The sequence below is a fragment of the Oreochromis aureus genome, linkage group 23 (assembly GCF_013358895.1).
Source record: "Oreochromis aureus strain Israel breed Guangdong linkage group 23, ZZ_aureus, whole genome shotgun sequence".
Classification (NCBI taxonomy): domain Eukaryota; kingdom Metazoa; phylum Chordata; class Actinopteri; order Cichliformes; family Cichlidae; genus Oreochromis; species Oreochromis aureus.
Window position 1 is genome coordinate 15,316,257 of NC_052963.1, and position 21,365 is coordinate 15,337,621.

The window sequence follows — 21,365 nt, forward strand, 5'->3', positions numbered from 1 at the left end:
CCTGTATCCTCCATCAGGCGACTCTCCGGCCTTTGACGCTCGGTGTCAGTGTCTGCTCTCTCTCACTCTTTCATCCAGCAACGATCATCATGCCTTCAAACAGCGCTGCCAGCATGTTTGGTGGAGCCGGGGGAAGGGGTGCCAAGGCGTCCGTGTCGACCCTGGATGGACTGCGCAAAGTGCTGGGCAACCAGACAGAAAAAGATTCGGCCCCCATCCAAAAAGCTTCTGCCAAGCCCGTAGCCTCCGAGGCTCCGAGCGCCCCGGAAACTCTTGTCGCTCCCGGTGACGACAAGCAGACACTGCGGACCCTGAACAATCGGCTGTCCGGCTACCTGAACAGAGTGAAGCAGCTTCAGGAGGAGAACAACGATCTGCAGAAAGAGATCGACGACATCCTGGCCAAGAGGAAAGTACCCGAGGGGCGTGATTGGGATGGAATCCTGAAACCCCTGGATAACCTCAAAAAGGAGGTGGGTCAGATTTATTTATTTATTTCATTCTTGGAATTAACATGCAAATATATTTCTGACTATACTTTCTTTAATGTAATCTTAAATTCTAACTATTAATGCATATCCTTATTTGATCAGATCAAAGACATCACAGATGACAATGCAAAGCTGCTGCTGCAGATTGATAACAGCAAACTGGCAAATGAAGACTTCAAGAACAAGTGAGTGTGAATGCCGTTCAGGCAAAGGCTCCGAAAATAAAAGACACTTTGTAACAGCAACATAGCATTGGTAGCGTTTGTAAAGTCTGAAGCCATGCTCCTTCTGTTGATGCAGGCTGGATGATGAGAATAAGGCATGCAAAGAATTAGAAAAGGACCTGGAGGATCTGAAGAGGGCTAAAGAAGATACCAAACTGAGCTGCGACCAAACAAGGGAAGAGATCAAAATGGTTAATGATGAGCTTGAGCGTCTCAAGAGGGAACACAAGAAAGTAAGGAGGAAAACCAGCATGTTAAAAGTCACACACTCAGTGCTTTATTGTGTGAAACTTGTAACTTGTGTTTGTCTTGCAGGAGGTTGATTCTCTGCTTGAGAAGATCAAGGACTCAGATGTGACAGTGGAGATTAAGTCCCAGGACAACAACCTGAGTGATGTTATCCAGAGTGTCCGCAGACATTATGACAAAGTGGCTGAGAAGAACCTGAAGGAGGCAGAAGAATGGTACAAAGAGAAGGTATGGAAGATTAAAGCTGGCAATGATGTGCTTCCTTGTCTCAGTTTATCTCACTATTTTCATCATATGATTTCTCCCCCAGTTTGAAACCATCAAGGTGGAAGAGGCCCAGAACAACGAGGCCTTGGAGTCTGGAAAGAATGAGCTCAAAGATCTCCAGAAACAGAAGCAAACTTTGGAAATTCAGATTCAGACCAAGAACAACAAGGTAAGCACAGAAGAGTGAATACAAGACTGTTCAAATGCAGTACATTACAAAAAAATGCAACACAATCTCAATATCAGGACAAGATTGACTTTTCTCTTTTGTTGACACAGAAACAGAAAACATGAACAAAATATCAATATCGAGTATTCTTAAGGTTTGTTTTTCATTGGTAGCTGCGCACTGTGGAGCAAACCCTGAGAAACATCAAAATGGAGTATGGTCATCGCCTGGAGCCATCCAACAAGATCATTCTTGGGCTGGAGCAGGACCTCAGAGATGTGAGGGAACAGGTGGAGCAACAGCTAGATTCCAACAAAAACCTGCTGTCTGTTAAGATGAAGCTGGAGAAGGAACTCGAGCAGTACCAAGAACTTCTTTCTCGCTTATTTGATGATGTTGAAAGGTAAGGATGATGGCAGATGCATCCTGTTTACTTTTAAACCTGTTGTGGGTATTAAACAGGTTTGCCAGCTGGCAGTAGCAACAGAGTGTCTGTTTAGTCACGTGGTGCCTTACCTCCATACATAATAAGTCAAACACAGCACTTTTACCCAAAGGACTGACATCCTATATGAAACCACATCTTTAGATTTGTTGTAATTTGTTTAATTTAATTCAGGAAGTTATAGAAAATGAAAATACATCTTTAATAAAGTTGATTATTTGTTCAAAGCATTTCTGGCGAGGGCAGTTGGTAACAATATACCTATAAAATAAGTAGTTCAGAATGAAAACAGAGGCACTATTCTCCTTATATTTCCTGTATTGTTGCTTTAAGGTGAAACCACATTGTGTTTTAATGTCTGTAGCATTTTCTGGTAAGGGTGGCTCTAGCCTGCAAATCTTTACCTAATGTAGTTTTACAGTTCAACATTAAGAGAAAACGCCATGTGAATGTTGGCACGGTGTGCTTATTTCCCACTCGGTGTGTTAGCTCTTTATGCTTTTCTTCCCTGACAGCGCTGAGTTATCTTTAACGGATGCAATACCGCAAGGTAAGTTTCGGATCTGCCAAGAAAAAAAAGTCAAATCACAATGAATGAGTCTATCGCGCATTCACGTGCCGAGACCTGATCAGCAAGATTAATATCGCTAAAAAAGACTTGGGTCAGTTACTGCCTATGATGCTTTCAGTTTGGTCTCCACTCCAGACTCCACTCCAACAGGAAACAATGTAAAGATACCAGAATTTGACCCTTGTCCTTCCTTTTAGGACTGTAAATGTGAACAAAAAAAAAAAGAAATTATAAAATAGAAACCTAAATGCTAACCTTTGCATCACTTTTGGCTGAATGAATAGTTTTGGGAAGTATTCTTACTGACTTTCTTGCCAAGAATTAGATGAGAAGATAGCTACAAGTCTTACTTTAGTCTCTTAAGTATAACTAGCGGACAGTTAGCTTAACTTAGCTTAGCACAAAGAAAATAATGAATCAGCTACTTAGGTTATGTTAAAAACTATAGTTTAATTTGGACAAAAACAACATTTCAGTTCTTGTACAGAAATATATTCTATCTATCTATCTATCTATCTGTTTGTTTGCTAGCTGTGTGCTATGGAAGCTGATTTCTTAAAAAAAACAAAAACAAACCATTTGCCAGGAAGCGCTAAATCAAAATGGATTAATTTTCAGTTGCCCAATTCAAAATTTCAAGTTATTAAATTGAAATTTCAAGATACATAACTCAAAATTTTGAGGCATTATGTCAGAATGTAAAGCATTATGTCAAATTTTTGAGATATTAACCCAAATTTTGAGTTAAATTGATTTTGTACCCAACTCAGAATTTTGAGTTATTAACTTGAAATTTCAAGATACCTAATTTAAAATTTCAAGTTTAGTCAAAGTTTTGGCATGCATAACTCAAAGCTTTGAGTAAAGTTGAAATGTGAAATTTTGAGTTATTACTTAAAAAAAAATTGACACTCCTAACCTGAAAATTTCTAAATACTGAACTTGAAATCACTGAGTCATTAAGTAAAACTGAAGATATTAACCAAAAATTGTGACTTTTTTTTTCTTTTGCAGCAGCATTAAAAAAAGCTTTCATAGTGTCACCCACTGATACTTTTGGTGCTACACTAACTAGCATTAGGTACATATTATAAGGGTAGCTATGTATCATTTAATGCTCAGCAAGGAAGAAAATAAGCACATTTCCCAAAATTACAAAACTACCACTTTAAGGCTAGCCACATCACTAAAATGCACTAGACCGTTGCAATAACACTATATTTTAACTCTACATCTTAATCAAATTAATAATGATTTTCACAAGCAAATCAATCAACAATAAAACAAATATTTATTGATTCTCTGGCAAACTTATAAACATGTAACAGGAACTAACAGACTGAAGGGACACAAAGTATATTTGCAACCTCTAAGGTATATCTTTTTGTTTACAGAGCAACGAAGTAATGATGATGGCGTTCTGGAACAGGGTGAAACAATACAACAAGAAGTACTTGCAAAACAAGAAAGCGCTCCCTCTAACCAATCAGCTCCCCCAGAAGCTCCTGAAGTGGAGGAGGAACCCCCCATCCAGGCCGACACAAATGCTAGTAGCAAGGAAGAGGCTGCAGTCAGCAGCTCTGCTAAAAAGAAGAAATCTAAAAAGTCCAAGAAGTCCAAAACTAAGAAGGATTCCTCCTCCTCTTCTTCTTCTTCTTCTTCTTCCTCCTCCTCCTCCTCCTCCTCCTCCTCTTCTTCTTCCTCCTCCTCTGATTCCGAAAAGGAAGAAGAAAAGCCTGAAACTGAGGGTGAAGCGGTGACAGCTTGATCTTTAATCCTTTCTTTGTTTCAGTTCGGTTATTCTTTTTCCTGCTGTTCAGCCAATTAAAACTGCCTTCTGTACTGGTGCTGTCAAACCTGTAAAGTTACTCTGAGGTGCTGTTGTGGTTTATGTTCTCAGCTGTGCATGAAATAAAAACATGTGGTTTTGAAAGACAAATGCTCAGCAGCGTCTTATTGATTTATTTTGTCATACATGAATGACTTGGCAGTTACTGCAGTGATAGTGCAGTCACTCAGAAAAAGTGGATTACAAATTGCCATAAGTTTGATCTTCACAGACTAAAGTTCATTGCTGGTGCTTAAGACTCTTTACTTAATGCTTAGATATGCTCAGTCACTACAGCTTTAGCACCAAGAAACATCCTCAAATGTCTTTTAGAAGGCCCACCGGTGCTTCAAACCAAAACTTATACAGTTTGTCATAATGTAAGACAGAAAAACAGCAAAATATTCACATTTAAGAGCCATTTACCATCAAATGTTTGCTTAACAAGCATCTGTGAAATGAAATGAATGAATAGTAGTATGTAAAAACAGATGTGACTAAAATAGATGGTTAAAAGCAGGTCCTCCAAGACAGTGTTATGAATACAAACTCAAGCAAACTCACTTATATGTGTATCTGTATCAATTTTCATTTATTTACTGTCATGTAAACTGATATTGTAAAAGAGCAGTCATTTAGTCTTTTTATTACCAAGAGCTTTGATACAATTTATGTTTAAGTTTGCATTTAAACGTCATAATAAACCAAAGGTTTCATGAAAGGCAGAGATTGATGTACTTTATTATGTACACCTTGCAAATTGCTGGGTTGGACCCCTTTTGTGTCTTCAGAACTGCCTCAGTTATTCGTGGCACAGATTGAACAAGGTGCTGGAAACTTTCCTCGGAGATTCTGGTCCATATTGACATGACAACATCTTACAGTTTGTCAGCTGCGCGTCCATGATGTGAATTTCCTGTTCCACCGCATCCCAAAGGTGTTTTATTGGATTGAGATCGGGTGACTGTGGTGGCTGTTTGAGTACAGTGAACTCATTATGTTGAAGAAAGCAGTTTGAGTTGACTGATGGAAGCAGTGATCAGAAGATGGGTACACTGTGGACATAAAGAATGGACAATAATTCTCAGATAGGTCGTGGTGTTTAAATCATGTTCAGCTGGAACTAAGGGGCCCAAAGTGCAAAGGTACGCAACACCATTACCCATGCCCAGCAGCCTGAACTGTTGGTACAAGGCAGAATGGACCTATGCTTTAATGTTGTTTACACCAACCTACTATTTGAAGGTTTGAGCCAAAATCTAGACTTATCAGACCAGGCATATTCCAGTTTTGGTGAGCCTGTGTGACTCACCTGCTTTTAGCTAACAGGAGTGGAACCCAGTGTGGTCTTCTGCTGCAGCCCACCTATTTGTTGTGATGTTTTTGCACATTCAGAGATGCTCTTCTGCATACCTTGGCTGTAACAGATGGTTATTTTAATTACTGCTGCCTTCATTTCAGCTCAAAGCAGTCTGGCTGTTCTCTTTTGACAGCAACATTTTGCAGCTCACTGGATATTTTCTGTTGTTCAGACCATTCTCTGTAAACCCCAGAGTTGGTTTTCTGGGAAAAAATGTTAGCAGATTAGCAATTTCTAAAATACTCACCAACAACAATACCATGTTCAAAGTCACCTTAGTTCCCGATTCTAATGCTTGGGTTCAGCTTGACCATGACCACTATGTCTACATGCCTGGATGCATTGGGTTAATGCATGCGATTGGCTGCTTGGTTATCTATGTGAACAAAATGTATCTAATGGAGTGGCAGGTGAGTGTAGATTGCTCCAGGACCAGGTAATCCTTGAAAATTGAAGAAACTTGACTAAATAAAATACAAAACCAACCCATCCATCCATCTTCTTTTGCTTATCTGGGGCCGGGTTGCGGGGGAAGCAGCCTAAGCAGAGAAGCCCAGACCTCCCTCCCCCTGGCCACCTCCTCCAGCTTTTCCGGGGGAACACCAAGGCATTCCCAGGCCAACCGAGAGATACAATCTCCCCGCGTATCCTGGGTCTTCCCCGGGACCTCCTCCTGGTGGACATACCCAGAACACTTTACCCAGGAGGCGCCCAAGAGGCATCCTCATCAGATGCCTGAACCACCTCAACTGGCACCACGCAACAAACCCATACTTCCTTTTAGTTGTGTGTCCCCAAACACATGCTAAAGGAGTTCAGCTTTTTCAGTCTTGGCTATCCTCTATCAGGACAGTAAACAAACATCTCCAGTGAGTTACATTCAAAGCAAAGTCAGTGGTTGACTGTGTTCACTTGATAAAATGTTATATCAGAAAAAAGGTGAACAAAAAGATGCTTTTTTTTTTTAAAGCATGATTTATTTCTCTTTTTTTCATGACAATGGTACAGAAGACATGAAAGCACAGAAGGGAGGGACTGAAATCATCGATCATGACGGTGAGGGCAAGCAAGAGTACCAAATGGAGTAAAAGATATCGTATCAAAAATTTCAGTTTTCTCATATATATATTTATATAGGACTAATAATTCTTTTTTTTTTTTTAACTATGCAAAGCAAGGAATGCCCTTTTTCCATTTATTGTGAGCCTTGGGGTTCCCTAAGTATGGCCAGCATTATTATTCAACCAAATAAGAATTAAAAAAACCCAAAAAGTCTGGACATGTGAGGCTGGGTGGGGGGGGGAATTAGAGGCGTCCTGAAGTCCTGTCCGATGTGGCGTTAAGTCTCATTGTGGCGCGTCTGGGCATGCCCACAGGAGGTGGGGGGTGGGGGTGGATTGTACTTTTTCAGGTTTAGGTCGGCCTCAGCGGGAGAAGGTCTTTCCACTGAAAACGTAAAGACAAACAAAACAGCCTTTTGTCAGATGAGAACATGAACATTGCTCGCATGTCCTTATGATAAAAATGAAGACATACCAGTGAAAAGTGAGTGAGCCTGACTCTCTTCTGCTCTTTTGGGTGCCTTTAAAAAGAAGCTACACTCTACATCCCCCCTCATTTGTGTCACACATACTAAAGCTAAGCTGACTGCTGCCTCCTGCTTTGAATTAACAAATGTAAACAAATTTCCGAAAAATGGAGTCAAGTTAAAAAACCAGTTCAAGGAAAGGACTGCACGTTGCAACCCTCAGTAATTAAAAAAAGAAATCTTTACAGGTTGTTGTTCGTGCATTTCCTGTTTGTATCATGTTTTGGCAGGCCACCTGAGAGCTACTGAAAGATTCCATTCATCTTTGTGCATACCTGAAAATCAAAAATGATAGTGCCGCTCGTGTAAGTCACACTATCATAACATCTGATCAGCCAATCATATAAGGGAATCTGTCATTGCGTGACATTAAAGGTGACTGACACTTGGATTTCAGTTTTGTGTTCACATCAACATTTTTTTCCCGTCATTTAAAGTCAACCTGAGATTCAACAGAAATGTTTATCAACTAACTGCCGAGGCTGCGAGTGGCACTCGTCCAGTCTTCCTTTCTGATCGTTCCTATTTCAGTTACACATTAGCCTCAGTGCAAAGCCTCTCTGAGCTCACACTGTATGTATGCGCACCTTTCAAACAGTAGAAAAACTATGCAGGTCAACATGACCGCACACCTCAAAAACACACAGATTGAAAGCTGAAAAAAGTGCTTTTATCTTGTAAAAAAATGCCGAGATAGTGCATCTCCAGACTGAATCCGCCACTTGTTTTGCTTTTGGTGGTGAGCCTTTTTTTTTACGTTATCACGAACAAAGACGCTTATTCTGATTCCCGAACACGTCTTTATATGAGACCTGAAATGCGCTAAAGCTGAAGAGGAAGCTTTAAAGTGCGAGTAAGGTTGTGTTAAGTCAAATATAATCAGTTGAACTAAGTTTGACAGAAACAGGGAGGAGAGCAGAGGCTACTTACGAGATGGTCTTCATCTCCTTCTTCTCTGCGTCGGGTCGAGCGCGGTTCAGCACCTTGAGGAAGTCTGACGTCTTGGCCCTCATACGTGTGTGAATGTAGGCCTGCGGAAGAGATGGGACATGTGATTCAATGCCAATCGCAACCTTGTGATGTTAAGTGTTTAGTTTCCGGTGCTGGCGCATTTCCCCTGGTCGCAAGGCTGCGGGGGGGGGGGGAGTATGCTTTGTGCTGTGCTAATGGCTCAAGCGCAACTTCTCACACTGGAAAAAAACAGCGGTTGTTTGTTTTCAAAGTTTACGTCATTGCATTTCTAACATTTAAGCCTATAAATACATCTGCCTCGTAACCTCACTGTCTGAGACAAATGAAATGTCAGTCATCCAAAACATGGCACTGATTGGGGGTTACAGTAAGTAAGTAAGTCTCGTATTGTGAGTCGCCTCTACACAAACGCCCACTTGGGGGTAGTCAGGCGAGATCTCACCGACAGCAGGACTTTGCATTGTGGAGAAAGAAAAACAGAGAAAAACCACAGTATCGCTGTGGAGGACTTGTTTGCAGTTTTTTAGCTTTCAGCTTTGGCAGGTGTGTTTACTGACTTTAGTACCTGTCAGGGCCTTTCAAACACGGAGCCCAAACAACCCCGGGCTCAAAAATAACACTGAAACGAACAAAACAAGCATTTAATACTTGGGACAAAGATCAGGCTGGATCAAAGATAAAGCGAAGAAAGTAAAAATGAAAAAACAACTTTTGTTGTCTAAAAATATTTGAAACCCGGAAAATACAACTATTTATTCAAGCTGAACAGTTTTACTATCAGTCTTCACTGTGTATGATGTGCTGCCAAGTAAATAAATCCATAAAGTGTAGAGGAGTGATTGGCTGAGGTGAATTCACCTTGGAGCACTTTATGTGGTAGTGCAGGTAGTCCCTGAAGGTGTGGATGAGGTTGATGGTGTTGTCTCTGGCATTGGCATTGGTGTGACGGGGAAACAGGACTGAAAACACAAAGCAACAAATTAAAACTGCTGCGTTAGCTGTGAAGTGACAAGCAAATGAGAGTCTTTGTTAAACTAAAAACAAAGCACCGACCGAAAGTGATGTATCCGATGTTGTCCCCAACGGCAGCATCTGTGTCCTTCAGCTCCAGAGGAGGCTCCCTGTGGCTGAAGAGCACCTGGGGAGCTGTGTGGCTGGCTCTCCGACCCTCTTTGAACTCCTACACACAGGAAAAACATGTTTGCAGCACTTTTTTTTAGAGCTTCTTTCATTATCAAAATGAAAAAAGAAAAAGAGAGAAAGAGGGAAATACAGTCGGAGTCAGCGGACTCTAACGTGGTTGGAATGAAACATATACTAAAAAAATAGGTATGCAAATGACACAATAGTTGAATATGCAGCTGATAAACTACATTTATAAATACCATTACAGGAATATATTAGATGAAAGTGCTCCACTCCGGTCCAGTAGAAGGCGGTAATGCAAATTATTTGCCACTGTTTTCAGGGTTTTCCATTCACTTGGAACCAGGTACTTTTTTTTTTAAATACCTGCTCGGCCGAGGTTCCAAGCGATCCAAACAGGTACTAAAATGTGTCATCATCAGACCGCATGCCACTGATTGGCTGGCCAGTGGCGTCGCTCGATGAGTCATGAGAGCGTCTTGTTCATGAAAATTAAAACCGCCATTTTTGAAACTCGGCAACGAAGGAAATGGGTACAAAAAAATAACGCAGTTTCCCCAAGTCTGACAGATAGCCACAGACCGATCAGGCTGAGAAGCACGTATATTCTTCCCTCGATGTCCATCCAAGTCGAGTCGTGGCGAGTCGATCCGAGTAGGTACTAATGGAAAAAGAGCTAAGCAAAGACAGGCCCTACAGTAGAAAAATCAGTAAATGTGGCCTCACACACACCTGCATGAAGACTTTGCCGATGATGACGTCGTCGTCGTCTTTGAACACTGTGCTGAACACCACCGTCACTCGGTCTTTCTTGGCCTCCAAATACCTGAAGCGACCACAAGTTATGTTGGCTTTCAGAGAAATGACAGGAACGAGGTCCGAAATACATCAATTTATTTTTGATACACTTAAAGACCTGTGATGAAATGACTAACAAATATCTTCAACTTTTGCATTTCTAAATATTTCTCATGGCACACACTCACATGGACTCGTCGTCTCTGTAGTGGACCACGGCCCTCTTCTCGCCCTCCTTGCCCTCCTCCTGGAACTTGAAATACTTCTCAAACACTGAGGCAAAGCAGTTCCTCTTGAGCATGCCAGCCTGGTGGACAACCTCATCTTTGTTGGCCGGTAGAACGTCCAGGTCGTAGAGGAGGGACACGTTGTAGCCTGAAATGTAATACATGTAGAGCTTTTAGTTTCACAGTCCAGGGAAAAAAATAGCATCAAGGCTCAGCTGATTTCTGAAACTTTCAGAAAAAAGAGATCAAAAAGACCTTACCCGCCTCTGGTGAAACCAGGAAGTTCCCATAGACCCTCTTGAGCAACTGAAATTAAAAATATGAACTTTATTTGTAACACACTTCCGTATTGTGGTTTTTCAAGAGCTGCACTGCACAGAACAACTATGGCACAACAGCAAAAGACAGATTACTCAATGGGCCTAAAAAAACCTGAATAATTACTCTGCTAATTGAAGAATATTGTTAGAGGCCCGGCTTTGAACCCGACTCCAAAGGTGTGGCTTTAATAGCACAATGGAGAAAAATTCACACAGGTTGGAGGCTTTCTTTTAACCACTTTCAAAACAGTTCTTTCATTTCCAAAACTTGGAAATCTTAGTAGTTTTCACATGTGTTGGGAATCCTGTGAGATCAAAGAGGACCTCTTCCAGCTCCATATTTTTAGTCTTGATGTCTAAGGTAGCTTTGCAAAAAAAAAAAAAGAGAAGAAGAATACTTTACTAAGATTTTGCAAAAACATGGCCTCTAACCATGTGGTGGGAACCTGTCGATCATTTTGGACGTTTGACAACCATGGTGACAATGTAGGATCAAGTGAATAAGGTCCTGGTCATCCAGGCCTAGAGACTGGTCTGCAACCATCTGGCAACTACCGGTATAGTATTCTCTCACTGGTTTTAAGTGGTTTCTGGAAGTTGACGGGAGTTGGTGGGAAAATAACTTCTAAAGACCCAGTCAGGCAGGACTTCATACTGGTCAGTGATGCCTTGCCAACCGCCTGTCAATAGGGAAAAACGCCCAGTTCTTGACCGGTTAGCAAAAAACCTTCTTGTGACTGCTTTTGTCTGCTAGCATACCGCTGCGGTCTGTATTTAAAGGGAAGTGATGGACTTTGAGCTGTAGTGATACTGTGAGGAGTGTGACGCTAACAGGAAATGGGAAAGGTCAACTTTCAGACTAAAAGTCGCACCTTCTGAAACATGTTGGCTGCAGCGCTGTGGCATAACTTTTACTTTAAAAAAAACAATGTTCTCCATTTCTAATTAGATTCAAGCTGAATCTTATCCATATCCTTTTCAATCTGTACTACCGCTGGGCCTGCAGTTAACAAATATTTGCAGACAAACATGAAAAACTACACGCAACCAAAGCAATCGCTAGATTTTTGATCCAGCAACAACGAGCGGCTTTAAAGAATCACTGCCAACCACTGGGAGAATACACATTTTTCCCTAACAACTGGTGGCTCCATCACATTGAATATGGCATGTGCTAATGACATCACATGAGAAACCTCAATATAATACCAGATTAATATCTAAGAACACAACATAAATTAATTAATATATTTATGATTCTAATATAAATGAAAGAGTACTTTTGGCAGCTTCCTCATGTCCCAAGACTTCTCACCACAGTGGACGGATCTACACACTGATATCAGGACTCGAGACGAGTATCAGAAGCACATTAGCTTTTGACACAGGAGCATGGGTTTGTGTGGCCACTGAAGCTTTATAATTACTGCAGTAGAGTCAATGCTTGGATTGGTGTGTAGATGTTAAAATGCTGATTGCAAGAAAAACCTGCTCAATAGCGAGAGTCCTTTTAGGCCACCTTCACAGGTGAGTTGATCAGTAGAAATCGTATTACTGACCTATCGGCTGCTGGCCGATAAACTTGCCCAGCGAGCTTTTTTTCCTGACCATGCGTTATTCTGAACTCGACACAGTTCAAAATAATCCTGCAGATGTTTGAGCTCATTTTCTTCCAGGTGAGCGCCCCTTGCAAACAAAAGATCTGAACGGCAGCAGTGAACCTGAGACGATCACATTAGTGATATAGCCACTCTTACTGACATCATACAGAGCTGAGAGTAGAAAAAGACTGTCTGTAATGGAGTTTCTACCTCCTGGGAATTACTCATACATACACCGACATGTTTAACATCCGGAATTTCATCTGTGTAAGAGATAAGAGCGTGAGATGTCCGTTTTAAGTATGTGGTTTACGACAGAGCAGAGAGGTAGCTAAACAAACCTGCTGCACAATGAAAGACTTGTACTGTCACAGGAAGGAGGTGTGTGTGTTTCAAGGAGGTAATGAAAGATCGGGGGCTCCTCTGTAATAGATGCCTGTCATTCAGGAATGAACAGAGCAATATGCAAATCAGACCAACAGCAAGAATGCAACATAAAAACGTCACGCACAGTCGCCTCACAGGGGTCTGTTCCTTCTTCCTTGTACTTACTCCCTTTAGGTCAAATTACTCGACATACCAATATAACATTTGATTTTGCTACTATGTAGCTGGTTTACAACTGTATTTACCTGTGAAACAGCTGTTCCATAAGAAGGCTAAGTTTCACATTGTTTGGTCCTCTAAGCGAGCGGCTGATGGATAACCTGGGCTTTGAACTCCTTTTATTAAAACGTAGGTTAAGAACTTTAAGATAATCTTTCACAAATCAATGCAGCCAAGTCAAGAGAGCAGTTTGTTCCAAACTTTTTTTTGTGGTTATGCATGCCTTGTGTTCCACCCACAGACTGGACTGCTGTTTTGCGCTGCATACTGGAGTTGCTCAATCATATCTTGCATGTTTACAGTTAGTCCAAAATGCTGCAGCCAGATTACTGACTATGAAAAACAAAAAACAAAAAGCCAGCCCACATTACACGAGTGTTGGCAGCCTATGCTTTACAGAATCCAGTATAAAGTGACACTGTTTGAGTTTGAAGCCTTAAATGTTCTTCATATGCTTCCTGATCACTTTTCACTATTTAGCACAGGGGTGGGCAATCTCAGTCCACGAGGGCCGGTGTCCCTGCAGGTTTTAGATCTCACCTTGGGTCAACACACCTGAATCACATGATTAGTTCGTTACCAGGCCTCTGGAGAACTGCAGGACATGTTGAGGAGCTAATTTAGCCATTTAAATCAGCTGTGTTGGTTCGAGGACACACCTAAAACCTGCAGGGACACCGGCCCTCGTGGACTGAGATTGCCCACCCCTGATTTAGCAGTTGAAGCTTATTTTAAAGGGGCTCGTGCCTTTGCTGTTATCGCACCAAAATTCTGGGATGACCTCAAGAGTAATCTCAGACAAGCATCAACTGTGACTGTCTTTAAATCTCAGCTGAAGTTCTGTCAAGCTTTTGGAAACTGCAGATTTTTTAAACTGTGATTGGGTTCTTTCATGCAAACACTGTGAATGTGTGTAGCACCTATTTTGTTTTTAGTGTGTGTGAGAACGAACAAGTGGCTTAAAAAACAGCACCTGCACCGCTCATCCAAAAACTGTTTCCCAAACCGACTCTTCACAGGAAGAATAAAATGAATGTGCCCCCATTCACCCCGTTATTCCCAGCTTTAGGGAACGAGGAGGGGCGAAGCTGCTGGGCGGCAGCCAAGCCTTTCATACACAGTGGCTGCTGCTCGCAGTCAGCACTTCCTCGCCTGGGGTGAGTCACACACACACACTTCCTGTTTCTACCAAAAGCCTCAGCGGCTGCTTTCTTCCTTACATGGCAACAGAGCACTTGTGCTGTAGGTTTGCGTGTGTGTGTGCGGAGGGAAATAATGACCTCATTCTACTTTTATTTTATATCTATGATCGACTCAACATCATCAGGAATCAAATTCAGTAGCAGTCTTGCCTGAACCCATGGCTGTTTTTACAGTTGCACTTGCACTCAGGTTTATTATCACTGAAATCAACTGCGAAATGAAAGACACTTGCACACACTGTCCCAGATTAACTCTCTCATGTACCAATCAGGGATCTGGTAGAAGAAAACTGAACAAAGTTAAGCTAAGCATATTTCAATCAGATGCCACTAAAAAAAACAACCCCCCCCCCAAAAAACCTCACGTTTGTTATAGTGCTTTTCATTAAAATAATCATATATTGTGCTGAAGAACAAAGCAAAACTAAAGGTCCTTTATGTTCAAGCCTGGATGAACCTCGGGCACTTTTAGTGCGCTCAAGGATGAAACGCCAACACAAAAAAAATGCAAAACAAAGCAGCAGGTGCCATGACCACCCTGATTTACCCCCTTTAAAAGGAAACCAAAACATATATTTTGCTTGGTTGTGCAGTCTTCTCCCTTAATCTACCTTTGATCAGCTTCTATTCACTGCTTAGAACAACAGAGCATAAACAGACCACCGCACAGCACTGAATAATGCTGCGTGTGTGTATCAAACGCCAACACAGATATAAAAGGACACAGGCCTCTAAGTGACACCAAACCGTGGTACAGACTCTATCACATGACTGTACTGGTGTAAACAGATAGCCAGCAGTGTGGTGGACGTTTATACCAGATTCTACCCATGTTTGCAGCTCGACATGCAGGGCTGGTTTATTGTGACTCCATAGCATGTTAGAAGTTTAAACTCACATTAAAACAATATAATAACAATAACTGACTCATATTAAGCATAGCCATAATAAGGCAACTGCATGGAAAGGTAACCCCTGTGACTGTACTTAAGCCTCGGTTCACAACTGCTTTTTCCTACTCTTGTGCCGAGCTGACATCATTGTGGATCTACTTATATGGTCATCACAGCCACGGCCAGAGTGGAGTTTATGAGAAGTGGGTTCTGTTTGTAAAAACCCACATGAGGGACAGCTAATCAGAAAAAAGGGGCTTTTAGAGAGCGTGGCTTAAAGAGACAGGACCTACAGTGTGGTTCCAGATAGAGGGTGAACTGAGGAGCTGCAGAAAGGACAGCTATAAGATGAATAATCATACAAAGCAGCTTTAGTCCCTGATTTAAACTATAGATAATAATGACCTTTTTAAGGTTATCCTTAATTGCACTTTCTGTATAACGAGAATGTGCTTGTGTTGTAGAGGATGTGAAACCAGCTAAAATCAATACTCTGCAAAGGCCTCTGTGTCATACATGCTAAAAAAAAAAAAAATCATCTGATTCTTTGTATTCACGTTTTGAGAAATATTTTCCATCCTCTCTCTCTCTTTTGTGTGTGTGTTTTACCTCGTCAGCTCCATGCTCCTGCAGCTCCTTGTAGAACTTCAGAGAGATGCTGATCATCACTTTGGTCTTGTCCCCATTGGGGTTGGAGATGTGGTACAAGACGCCATCGAAGTCTGCAGCACACAGGCACAGAGTTAATACCAGCGGGGGAGAAATGCTCAACTTTAAATTCATTATAAAACCCATTTAAAAACAACTCGTGTTGACCAAAGTGCTGTGCAAACATAAAACAGAACAAAACAAGGGAATGGATAAGAAATAAATAAAATACATGTTAGTAGGTGCTAAACACATTCAATCATGGCTGAAATAGGCACAGGAGACACGGTGAGCAAATCAAGAACGACTCCAATGAACTCCTCGATCTTTTCATTCCTCACTTAGACAAACGAGATGTCTTAGTTAGTAATCTCAGTCCATGTTTTCAGATTCAACACTGATTACAGGAAGATGTGCAATAAGCTAGCTGCATAATAGGAAACTGAAGACAACACCACCATCAGCATCACCCTTCAAACTTTGAAACAGGTGTTCAGACAACTTGACTGTGTCTGATCAGGCATTGCCCAAATCCAAACATCACATTACAACCTTTTTCACAGCGGGTTACACAAAATACTGCATGACACAACACACATACACTGAAGTCATTTAAAGAAATGTCATGCAACACATCCAACACTGGCTCATATTATTTGGTCTGATTTAATTTGGAGAACTTCCTTATCCAGACACCAAAAAGGGCACACTCATGATGACGACTCAACTCGGCTGAGAGAGCCATGTTATCAAAACTGTGTGTTAAAATCTAAACATGGTTATTCAAATATATTACAAACGGGGCAAAAATAGCATGCTGCTGCATGAGACGCTCACCTGCAAACGTCACATCGACGGCCTCTGGTTTGGTTCTGCAAGGAGAAAAAGAAACAACATGAGGAGACAAGTTTGTTAAGCCTGCAAAGCTGGTGTTCAATTCACCATCTTAAACACCATCAAAAAAAATAAAGAAACATTGGAGGTAGTGAGGAGGTTTAAGTAGCCTTGATGGTTAAAAAGGGAACAAAAAGGGTCATCGCACCAGTCAAAGCCACACACTTCAAACAAGCTAGCTAGTTATTGCTTTGTTTCCTGTTTGTTACAATTACTGCCACTAGATTCTTAAAAACATTATCATATTTCTATGATTAAAACGATATAAATATTAGAGCCCATCCAAAATAGTTTTTTAAAAATTATACTAATACCGATATTTGGTTTTTTAAAAAGACGATAACATGGTTGACAGGTGTTTCTCCCGTCTTCTTGTTACTTTTAAAATTGGACTTTATTTGCCATCAATACAAACCATTGGCATGAATCAAGCAGCATAAATGTCAACAACTTATATGGCAATAGCTCAACATTGGTCAACAAGGCAATATCAATTGATTCCTATGTTCAGGGGCCTTGCCAAGTCTTAGGAAAGTTTTTGGCCATTTTTAGGGAAATTCTGCCTTTTTAATAAAATAAACAAATGCTCCCAAATTTGCAGACATTATTCTGCAAAAGGAGAAATAAAAAGAACTGTTAGTAGCAGTTGCAGCTGACCAAACTCAATCACTTCCTCTGATAAAACCATAAAAGCTCAACGGTATCGCTAGCTTTACAACGCATGTAGAGTAGTTTAGTAAAGGGTGTCTTCACGGTAAGCTGGTTACTAGTTTGTGAAATACATGGATGGGGAGTTAATCAGAACTGGCCCTCATTATTTCCTCTACATTATAATCTGATCAGGACCTGTTAGTTGCTGTTCAAGTTACAGTACTGTACAATACTGGTATTACTCCCGCTGTCAGCCAAGCACTGGGACACAAATTAATTGCAAGATGAAGCAGCGCGCTTGCTAAAATTCAAAACATTTTAATGTTTTATGTAATCACCTCATGATGGATTCACAACTTTAATGAATCACCTCGACATGACAGTCTCTTTTTAAACAATCTAAGCAATGCCTGGAGAATGCACAGTAGCAAATCAACAGTGTAAAGGTGGATGCTGCAACGACTTGTCCACACGCTCATGCTCTGAGGAGCTACAGCCGCTGGCTGTGCAAAGAGCGCAGACTTGACTCAGCCTGACTACAGGAATGCGGAAGCAGGAGAAACAGAGAGAGATGGGCGATGGTTGGCTATCATTTAGCCACTAAAAGCTTTATGTAGTGCCGCGGAAGGCAAATAAATGGTCTTTATTAAGTCAAAACACCGCGGGCATATAATCTGATCTGCCGTGGTGGAGTGACACCGGAAATGAGCAGATAGTTTGCCTTGACAAACCTGTTGTGTGCGGAAAAAAAGAAAACTGAAATGAAGTCCTCACTTTATTTAAAAATATACAATATATTTTTTTTATGGAGTTACTATAGGCTGTTTGTGATTTTGCATATGACGTTATCAACCAGTGTGGAACAGCTTAATCATTAAAAAAAAGCTTACAAATTAGCTTTATTGCCGCTAGCTCCCTTAAGGCCATGTAACCTTTTAAAAACATTTGCTTCGTATTTATTGGCAGTGCAGTGTAAATATAACCAAAGTATCTATTGTGTGCTTTGTTGTTTTATCTCCAAGGTATGTGGGAGAACCGCCAGGGGAGATGAAATTCAACGGGGTTACAATTTTTGGCACAACACCGCCCGTGCAGACACACCCCGGCTCGTCGAGGCAGAGCAAGAAGCTAACTCTATGTGTATTTCGGCACTTCAAAAAAAATAAATACTCGTTAATACCACATAGCTTAACTGTGTTGAACCTGCTGCACCCGATCTTCCCCGTTTCTTTAAATGAAGCCGTCATCTTCTGTAAGAAGCTAAAGGGGAAGCTAGCAGTGCTAGCCAGGTGTAGCGATGATTTCTCACCCGTTGGATGCGCCGTCGAACTTGAGCGTCAGCGTCTCTTCGATAATGCGGTTATTGATTTCTAACAGGATCATCGCAGCGGACGCCGGTGTCGAGGAAAAAGGGGGGATTAGCGGTGTTGTTTGGTGGGGTTCACCTCTTTGTGTCAAATTCTGCAAATTTTTTTCTGCCCTGACAGACCCGACCGCTTCCGTCGAGGCTACTTCCGCCTGCAACTTCCGCGTATTTTACTCGCAGGGCCCCAATAAGACTGGGGCGTCTAAAATAATGCCTGTAATAAATTCGTAATGACAGTATTTTCTTGGTAAGAAAGAAACAGGTGTCCGCGACTTAATAAGTTTCAGTGGTACATCAGCCACAATTTAGGGCCATACAACTGTACTAATCAGGAAATACTTGTTCATACTTGTTTAAAAAAAGACTATTTATTTATTAAGAACAGACCGTTGCAGGAGAGAAAGGGAAGGTTTTCATGATGGTAGTGAGACCTGCTGTGGGGCATGGTTTGAAGATGTAAGAGACAAAAAGACAGAAGGCCAAACTTGGTGTGGTAGGAAGGAGAAAATTAGAACTGACATGACATACATTAGAGGGACAGCTCATGTTGAGTAGTTTGGAGACAAAGTTAGAGAGGCAAGACTGAGCTGGTTTGGACGTGTGCAGAGGAGGATAGTCGATATATTGGACAATGAAAAATGAATATGGAGCTGCCAGGCAGGAAGAAAAGAGGAAACCATATAGATGGTTCATGGATGTTTTTAAGGAGGACAGAAGAGAATGCTGAGTTAGGGTGAAATGGAGGCAGATGATGTGGTGTGGTGACCAGTGGCGGTCCTAGCCTGTTTGTCGAACACTCCCTCTACCACCCACCCCCCCACACACACACACACGAAACGCATTAAGGATTGTACATTAACATAAAACTGTTGTTGGAACCATACTGAATTTCACCAGAGAAAAATGCGCACACACACACGGATATGAAGAGAGAGAAAGTATGGATAGTATGCAAACGGCTACCAAACAGCCATTATAATGTGTCATACAATGAGAACAGGACAAATCAACAATTGACAATGACTAATTAATATTATATTATTGTATATATTGTTTGGAGTTTAGTCTGTTACTGTTACTATTTTTACCATTTCTTCTTGGAGCAACTGTAACCCACATTATTTCCTTAGGGATTAAGAAAGTATTCTGATTCTGATTGTTTCAGGATGACCTGCCATTATCCAATGACACATCTGCTTACCTGCATCTTTTGCTTGTTTCTCCTCTTCTTCTTTTCTTTTTTTTCTAAACTGAGCACCTGATGGCTTTGAACTTTTACTTGTCCATCTTCCATTGGTTTTAATTTTGCACTCCAGTATGAACACCCATCCCCCAACCCGAGGATCACCACAACATAACCTAATAGACCTACACCTTAGTTCACAGATTCACTTTGTCTAGGGTTTATTTCTGGGATTTCACACAACCCAGGATTCAAGTCATGAATACATAATGGGCTTGGATTTACAACATTATGATTGAAATGTGCTCTATTTGGAAGTAGCCCCCCCCTTTCGTCGGGTTATGTGTGAGACTTTAAATCAGGGGTGGGCAATCTCAGTCCACGAGGGCTGGTGTCCCTGCAGGTTTTAGATCTCACCTTGGGTCAACACACCTGAATCACATGATTAGTTCGTTACCAGGCCTCTGGAGAACTTCAGGACATGGTGAGGAGCTAATTTAGCCATTTAAATCAGCTGTGTTGGTTCGAGGACACATCTAAAACCTGCAGGGACACCGGCCCTCGTGGACTGAGATTGCCCTGCTTTAAATCATCAAACTGTAAACTATAAATTTTAAATTGTTATTGATCCCTTTACCCCGAGTCCTAAAGTGTATATTTATTTTCTTACTCTTCTTATATTTATTGTTTGTTTACTTGCACTGCTGTAACTGGAGCCTCGTCGTCTCGTCTCTCTATATACTGGACTGTATGTAGCGGAGATGACAATAAAGTTTACTTTGACTTCAGCAGCGAGCAGGCGCACCGAGGGCTCGCGCTCACTTTTCGCGTATAGAATTTCGAAAAAACATCGGTGCAAATTATAAGTCTGTATCATAATGTCTGGTGATTTCGTGTTTGTTGGTTTGTTTTTATTTTGTTTTATTTTGCGAGTTGGTTATTAGATGCTGCTTCAGCCAGCCAGAGAATCGTCCGCCGCCCCGCCCTCTCCTCCCTGTGCCGCAAGCAGCAGGCGCACCTCGCAAACGGAGGGCGCCCTTACTCCCAGCAAATGGGCGATAGAAAACCGATCGGTGCCTGTGACATTCGGAATGTCACAGGCAAATAAAAACAAACCAACAAACACGAAAACACCAGACATCATGATACAGACTTATAATTTGCACCGATGTTTTTTCGAAATTCTATACGGGAAAAGTGAGCGCGAGAGCCCTCGGTGCGCCTGCTCGCTGCTGAAGTCAAAGTAAACTTTATTGTCATCTCCATTACATACAGTCCAGTATATAGAGAGACGAGACAACGAGGCTCCAGTTACAGCAGTGCAAGTAAACGAACAATAAATATTTAAGAGTAAAAAAATAAATATACACTTTAGGACCAGGAGTAAAGGGATCAATAACAATTTAAATGTATATTTTATATTTTGTTGATTTAAAGTCTCACACACAACCCGTTTTTAAAGTTTTAAAAAAAGAGAAAAGAAGAGGAGTGTAGCGAGAGGCCGGGGACTGAGCCTGCCTATTTGCCTGACGCGCTGTCAACTTTACGCAATAATGCGAGAGGTGGAATTGCTTGCTTGTTTATTAAAGTGCTTGAAAAGTTTACAGAGCAATGTGATCGGCTCGCGATTCAAACTCTTAAAACATCACAGGCTCTAATGCAACAA

The 21,365-nt window shown here is 41.4% G+C and overlaps 2 protein-coding genes across 3 annotated transcripts; one reads left to right on the plus strand and one right to left on the minus strand.

Annotated features, from left to right (window-relative positions):
- The first annotated feature begins 6 nt into the window (after nucleotides 1-6).
- On the plus strand, nucleotides 7-4,355 carry LOC116323124 (keratin, type I cytoskeletal 18-like). 2 transcript variants are annotated; one of them, XM_031743387.2, is made up of 8 exons: nucleotides 8-473; nucleotides 594-676; nucleotides 792-948; nucleotides 1,031-1,192; nucleotides 1,275-1,400; nucleotides 1,574-1,803; nucleotides 2,361-2,395; nucleotides 3,811-4,355. In XM_031743387.2, the coding sequence occupies exons 1-8, from the start codon at nucleotides 90-92 to the stop codon at nucleotides 4,182-4,184; spliced, it is 1,551 nt and encodes a 516-aa protein (XP_031599247.2). In that variant the 5' UTR covers nucleotides 8-89; the 3' UTR covers nucleotides 4,185-4,355. The 2 variants fall into 2 exon arrangements, with proteins under 2 accessions (XP_031599248.1, XP_031599247.2); XM_031743388.2 differs by lacking the exon at nucleotides 2,361-2,395 and having other exon boundaries at nucleotides 7-473; nucleotides 3,811-3,892.
- Nucleotides 4,356-6,559: 2,204 nt separating this feature from the next.
- arpc2 (actin related protein 2/3 complex, subunit 2) lies at nucleotides 6,560-18,688 on the minus strand. Its single transcript, XM_031743374.2, has 10 exons — nucleotides 18,460-18,688; nucleotides 16,443-16,477; nucleotides 15,567-15,679; nucleotides 10,596-10,641; nucleotides 10,297-10,483; nucleotides 10,043-10,136; nucleotides 9,218-9,344; nucleotides 9,023-9,123; nucleotides 8,123-8,223; nucleotides 6,560-7,050 (listed from the first exon to the last, which is right to left on the minus strand). Exons 1-10 carry the CDS (start codon nucleotides 18,531-18,533, stop codon nucleotides 7,029-7,031), a joined length of 900 nt encoding a protein of 299 aa, XP_031599234.1. The 5' UTR covers nucleotides 18,534-18,688; the 3' UTR covers nucleotides 6,560-7,028.
- Between the last annotated feature and the right edge of the window lie 2,677 nt (nucleotides 18,689-21,365).

Excerpts from the sequence above, each read along its gene's own strand:
- arpc2 (XM_031743374.2), bottom strand. The coding sequence starts at position 18,533 with ATGATCCTGTTAGAAATCAATAACCGCATTATCGAAGAGACGCTGACG. Across the intron at positions 10,642-15,566 it reads AGGAGCATGGAGCTGACGAG|TTGCTCAAGAGGGTCTATGG; the intron begins GTAAAACACACA and ends TTTTAATTTCAG. Across the intron at positions 7,051-8,122 it reads AAGGAGATGAAGACCATCTC|TGGAAAGACCTTCTCCCGCT; the intron begins GTAAGTAGCCTC and ends TTACGTTTTCAG.
- LOC116323124 (XM_031743387.2), top strand. The coding sequence starts at position 90 with ATGCCTTCAAACAGCGCTGCCAGCATGTTTGGTGGAGCCGGGGGAAGG. Across the intron at positions 677-791 it reads AATGAAGACTTCAAGAACAA|GCTGGATGATGAGAATAAGG; the intron begins GTGAGTGTGAAT and ends CTGTTGATGCAG. Across the intron at positions 2,396-3,810 it reads AACGGATGCAATACCGCAAG|AGCAACGAAGTAATGATGAT; the intron begins GTAAGTTTCGGA and ends TTTTGTTTACAG.